Below are 6,000 nucleotides of genomic sequence, written 5' to 3' on the forward strand. Positions count from 1 at the left end.
AAATACTGCAGTAAAAAGGCAGCAACTAAAATTTATCTCCTCCGCAAATAAATGCTAGTACGAGTAGGTTAGCAAGGCCTTAAATTCTCACAAATCCCTTGTCAGCTTGCTAGGTTGCTTAATCAGCCAAAAGTTGTTTTTACTGAAAAAAGAGTGGTGGTGTGATACCGGCTGATTCGACTGTGAGTTATGAAAGGGTGAGTTATGATACCGGCTGATTTATCGAAACACTCATACAAAAAACTGTGAGTTATGAAAGGGTGATACCGGCTGATTCGACTTGTAAACAGCAAAATTGGGCCAAATAACAACTGGACTGAATCTCTTTGGTCCGGCTGCTGCATGTTTCAGTCAATGTGTCAACTTAACTTGGTACAATACAAGTGAGGCTTTGATTCAAGTACCCGAAATTAGGGATGCAATTGAGTCAATATGAGCACAAATTCGAGCTTGACTCTAAAAATTATGCTCAAGATCGATTGAATAGAAGAATAGCAGTTCAAATTCGACTCGATGAGATCGTGCGGTTGAGTTCGATTGTTAAGTTATGGTTTAGATTTTTTAGGAATTTCTTACTCCTTCAAATTTTTAAAGGGAAAAAATTGACTCCAATGCCCATTAAACTAGTTGTAACAAAGAAGGGAAGGGTTGAAATTTTTTCAATAAGTTCCGAACACTTATGTAATTTAAACCATATAAATCTATTAATGTTTGATAAGACTCGAAGAACTATCAAAGATATGACCAGTCACAATCGAACATGTTCTAAAAAATTGATTTGAACTCGATCAAAGTCGAGATGAGAAGATCCGTTGACCAAGCAATTGGATGAGTGCTCCCAAGATGCTCATTTTCATTTTGCACGCACACCCTTGCTCTGAAGCAATTTTCAGTGGGTAGAGGCTTGTAATTAGTTCAATGTATGTCGTTGCGCGATTGAGGTTAAATGGATGCCATACAACGCAGAAAAAGCAAAAGCAAAAAAAAATTACTACTAAAAAGAAGTGGGGTTTCCAGCCGGTTGGCGGAAACTGCAAGGGCAGGCTGCAGCTGCGGTGCAAAAGTTCCTTCCAGCCTCCAATGTCAAAAGAAATTACCACTAGGGAAAAGCGTCAGCCACGAGAGAGACGTTGGTAGAAGTAATTGCAGCAGTACCGCAACAGGTCTACAGCAAGCAGGTCCTTTTCCTTCTCCATTTTTTTCGGACCACGAGCAGTAACAGCTACAGGTACAATCGTTTCTTGCAATTTTGTGTATTTTACACACAGTATCATTTTATTTGTACACGATATAACTTTATTTACACAACTTGTAATTTTAAAACAAATTTTTATGAACCCCATACACATTATTAAAAATGAAATACAAAAAATGATCTAGATTATATAATTTTTTTAGATCAAATCTTGACCGTAAACAACTTATGAGCGGTCCTAATTATGACAGCTCCTGCCCCTCGTCCTTTTTTTCCCCCCTCTTAACACAGTGTCAAAAGAGGCGGCACGTGCAGGACTATGAGCAGCAGCAGCTGCCCGAGAGGGGCGTTTGCCGTTATAATATTGGGCAACGGTGGATTGGTGGCTGAATGGGGGTTTATGACGTCAGTCAGTCTCTGCCACCAACGGTCGGGTGGTCCAACTGTGCCAACATCTCTGACCGTTCTTCTATCTTTCTCCTGCTTTTGGAGGGCAATTGTTTCTATTTTGACGATTGATGCACGGCCGTGCGAGGGTTGGAGCTCAATGGGAAAGAAAAGAAAAAGGGGGGGAAAGTAACAAGTTGCCTAAAAGTCGTCTCTGAAAAAATCACTTACGTGGAATGGTAAAAGTCAGGCTCACTTTTTCTGCGATTCGGATGGATGACTAGTACATAAACATAAACATGTTACTCACTGGTTTTTTAATTTACCGTGGGTACTTTTGTCTCCCAGTCAACTCACTGGGTCCCCTTGTCCTCCCCTCTCAATCCCGATGTCCCCTTTACATTGCAAGTTCTTCACAAATCAATAGGGTTAAAAGCAATCAGTCCCCTAAGGCTTGGTAACATTTGCACTTGCTCTTTTAGCGACGGGAGAGGAAGGATAAGTGAATTTTTTTTTATTGATAAGAAAAAATGGTATAAGTAAAAGATTTTAAGTTCGACTCCTTTTACTCATAATAAAAATTAAATAAATCTCTCTTATCGTTATATTTCATTGCATTTTGGAGGAAGAATTGGGAGATTGGATCTTATTGTTCCAAAGGAATGTCATTAAAATGACTTCCAACCACTTTAAAAAAAATTACATGCCTTTGGAATCTATTGTAAAATTTAAAATAAAATCATTTCATGTCCAAAAAAATCATAAAATAATTACCAAAAAAAAAACCATATAATTTTAACAACAAAATTTTTTGTTCAAATTTTTGCTAACACGTGCATGAGAAATATCTTACCACATTATATGTTACCTTTTGTTTATTGATGTTGACAATCTGACGAGCAATATTGTTAGCAATAGCAAGGTTTTAAATTTTCTTAATATGGGTACATTATTTTTTAAATAAAAGTGAAATTTTTGGGAACATAAATTTCCATTTTCCAAAAAAAAAAATTTGCATCTCTAAAAATGGGTGATATGAGGAGTTTGGGCAAGAAAAAAGAAGAATGGAGGGAAATGGAGATAAAGAGGAAAATTACAACTTTTGGCATTTTTTAATAGTAAAAATTGATGTGACTTTACGGAAGGGACAAAATGCAACGAAAAATTAGGAAAAAAAATACAAATGACATCAAACATTAGGGGAGTTTAGTGCTTTTAACCCAAAATTTTTTTGAATATTCTCATGAAATATTTTCCAACCATAACCTGTTTAGATTGCTATTTTCTGGAATTTTTTTGTAGAAAAAAGTATTATAATAATTTGATACATCAGAGATAAAATGATAATTGAAAAATATGTTTATAGAAAACGTAATTGCTAGTACATCAAAATTGTTGATTTAGAATATGTTTGACATACTTTGCATGTACTCATAAATAAGCAGCTAGCTAATTATACATGAATTAAACCATTAGCCATTTTTATATTCTTCCAAAATTGTTAGCATGCCATTCTTGCAAAATATAACCTGCAGATTGTTTATTGTTATAGAATGGTTTTTCCGCGTGGCGAATAACTTAGGGTGGAGAGTGTTTAAGATTCATTCATCCCACCGTCATGTGGTCTTATAAGAACTTGAAGGTCTATATATATATATATATATATATATAGAAAATTCAATACTAAGCTACTAATGGATAACTCATCTCCTTGATTTTAGTATTATCATGCTTGTGTTTATTCTAGGGGTGGGCGTGGGTCGGGTACCCGTCCCATTTACTATTTGACTGACCCGACTCGCACCTTGCGGGTCAGCCATTTTTTTACCCTTACCCGCCCTGCATATCAATGGGTATCCGCTGAGATAGGATCGGGTTAGCGGGTACCCGCCCCGTCCCATTTATCATTTAATTAAAAAAATGATTTATACCAATTTAATTTTATATTTTACACATTCATCTAAAATTTAATAAATTTTTTTTCTAAAAAAAGGTTTCCCACCAAGAAACAAGCATGTGAAGAAAATATAAGATAAAGGAAAAAAATTAAAAGAATTCGAAATCAATAAAAGTTTGAAATAAGTAGCACAATTTTTAATATATATGTTCCATATTAATTAAACCTTTTTTCTATAAAATATAAGATCATGACCTCTACAAATGGATCTTGTAAATAAACTATAGTTTCTCATATTTGTAATGCAATTTGTTCAACAAAATTACTTATTTAGTTCTTATTATTTTATATTGTGTGTATAAAAATAAAAATAAAATAAAAAATATATATATGTGGGGCGGATCGGGTACCCGTGGATTTTTAATTATGTGACCCTAACCCGCCCCGCATCTTAGCAGGTACCTGACCCTCTTTTGACCTGATCAAATAATAAAAATTGAATATTCCAATTTTCGGATCGGATATGACGGATTTTCGGGTTAACGGATAATTTTGCCCACCCCTAATTTATTCGTCAGAAATGCCATTGTTTAGAATCGCTCTTTGTAGGTGAATAATACATCTTTTATAAAGTTTGGTGGTCTACCTATGGAATCCCAAAGGAGATCTATTATTTTTTCCGCTGTCACGAATAGTTTGGTGAAAGATCGTGAGGTGCACAGGCTGTGATGTCGAGTCCTAATTAGGACTGTGATGTCTAGTCCTATTTGAGCAAGCCTCCTAACTCAAAAAACAATTCAAACCCAAATTAACAGCACGGTATGACGGTTGAGTTCGCAAATCCATTCGGCTCAGAAGTTGATAAGAGCCCGAGTCAAGTTACATCCTCTTCGTCACCGTAAGCCCATTATGACACATAACCAAATCCATTGTTACCCGTTGGTGATTTGGTGCTCTCTTGTGTTCAGCTGATGGTACGAGTGTCCCGCAAACTGGTCATTCCTCAGTATTCTAAATTCTCTAATAGCTACTCTTTCAAAGAATTGTTATTTTTTTGGAAAAAAGGGAAGAAGAAGGTTCTAACAGCTGCGAGCGTGTCATCAAACGTGGCAAATTCTGGTGGTAAATTATGGATCCATAGTCATCAACAGAAAAACGTGTCAAATTCTGGAGAATTAGCTCCGAGAAGCATCCAGAAATTCATTCTTATCTTTTCCACACCCTCAGACTAAATATAATTGGGGAGCTATGATAAGTCTTTGATCCGATATAATGCTTAGAGCGCTTAAAGTACAGAAACTGAGGTCGCCCGCACCCTTTACTTCTCCTAAGCCATCCGATATTTCTCCTAAACTTTCTGGCCTCCGGTTCCGGCAAGCTGTGCAAGGAACTGATATCAATCAGCCAGAGTCAGAGAGTCTTGACAAGATGGCTCAAGCTCCTAATGAAGAAATGGCAGTCGGGTTTGCACTTGGCAGCTAGCTTAATTGCTGCCTTATTTCTTTATATTCTAACGATCATCTTTAAGATTTCTGGAGTTCATCCTAGTAGATAGAATTTTGTAATTATGTATTTTGCTGAATGATCCTTTTTTTTTTTTGCCCCCTCTCTCAAGAACGGATTCCTTGACTTCTCTGGGAGAAGCATATGCTACACGTTGTGAGGAGGAAGGCTTTGGAGGTGTCATCCTTGTGACTGATAAGATGGCTGAAGCTTCCAGTGAAGAAACGGCAGCCGGGTCTGCACTATTGCTACCTTATTTCCTTAATATGTTCTGACGATCCTCTTTTTAAGATTTCTGGAATTCATCAACGTCGATAGAATTTTATAATTATGTATTTTTCTGAAGGATCTATTTTTTTTTTTTTTTTTTTGGCCCACTCAAGAACGGATTCTTTGACTTCTCTGGGAGAAGCATACGCCTCACGTTGTGAGGAGGAGGGCTTTGGAGGGGTGATATATGGGAAGTATACGACTGCTTCTAAAGATGAGGAAGATAATAATAGTAAGTATCAACCAGGATAGCCGTGCGAAATTTCCGGGTACTAGTTTTTATGCCTGCTTCGAAAGTCCTAGAGTAAGAAAAGACTCCATCAGAGCTGTGGATGTAGTTTGTCATCTTGGTGGTTTTGCATATACTTGGTTTTATTCATTATAGATAATGCATAATACATTTTATTATACGTGCATGATGAAGAAGGGAGTGAAGCAAAAGAGGAGGGGGGGAAAGATCGAAATCAAGGCCGGGAGGCGACTGCATAGAGAGATAGAGATAGAGAGACTTCGCATGCAACCTCACTTGTTTCCAAGGAGGAAAGAAAACGCACAGCGACGAGAAGAAAGATCAAATGACAACCCATGTTATTATTCCACCCATCTGCCTTTTTCTTCTTTTGTAGGTGTGAATTTGGATTGATGCCTAATCATTGTAATTATGATCGTCGTTTGTAGTACTAGTACATCTGTAAAATGTTATTTGATCCTGTGTTCTTATAAATAAAAGATTTAAAGTTTCTCTCTC

General features: G+C 36.7%; 1 protein-coding gene across 4 annotated transcripts; it reads left to right on the forward strand.

Annotated features, from left to right (window-relative positions):
- Positions 1-4,728: 4,728 nt before the first annotated feature.
- On the forward strand, positions 4,729-6,000 carry LOC140011065 (uncharacterized). Of its 4 annotated transcripts, none has more exons than XM_072059139.1 (4): positions 4,729-4,942; positions 5,095-5,217; positions 5,366-5,484; positions 5,677-6,000. In XM_072059139.1, exons 1-4 carry the CDS (start codon positions 4,752-4,754, stop codon positions 5,739-5,741), a joined length of 498 nt encoding a protein of 165 aa, XP_071915240.1. In that variant the 5' UTR covers positions 4,729-4,751; the 3' UTR covers positions 5,742-6,000. The 4 variants fall into 4 exon arrangements, with proteins under 4 accessions (XP_071915240.1, XP_071915242.1, XP_071915243.1 ...); XM_072059141.1 differs by having other exon boundaries at positions 5,680-6,000; XM_072059142.1 differs by having other exon boundaries at positions 4,730-4,942; positions 5,366-5,521.

This window comes from Coffea arabica, chromosome 7e (genome assembly GCF_036785885.1).
Source record: "Coffea arabica cultivar ET-39 chromosome 7e, Coffea Arabica ET-39 HiFi, whole genome shotgun sequence".
In the NCBI taxonomy this organism is placed as follows: Eukaryota; Viridiplantae; Streptophyta; class Magnoliopsida; order Gentianales; family Rubiaceae; genus Coffea; species Coffea arabica.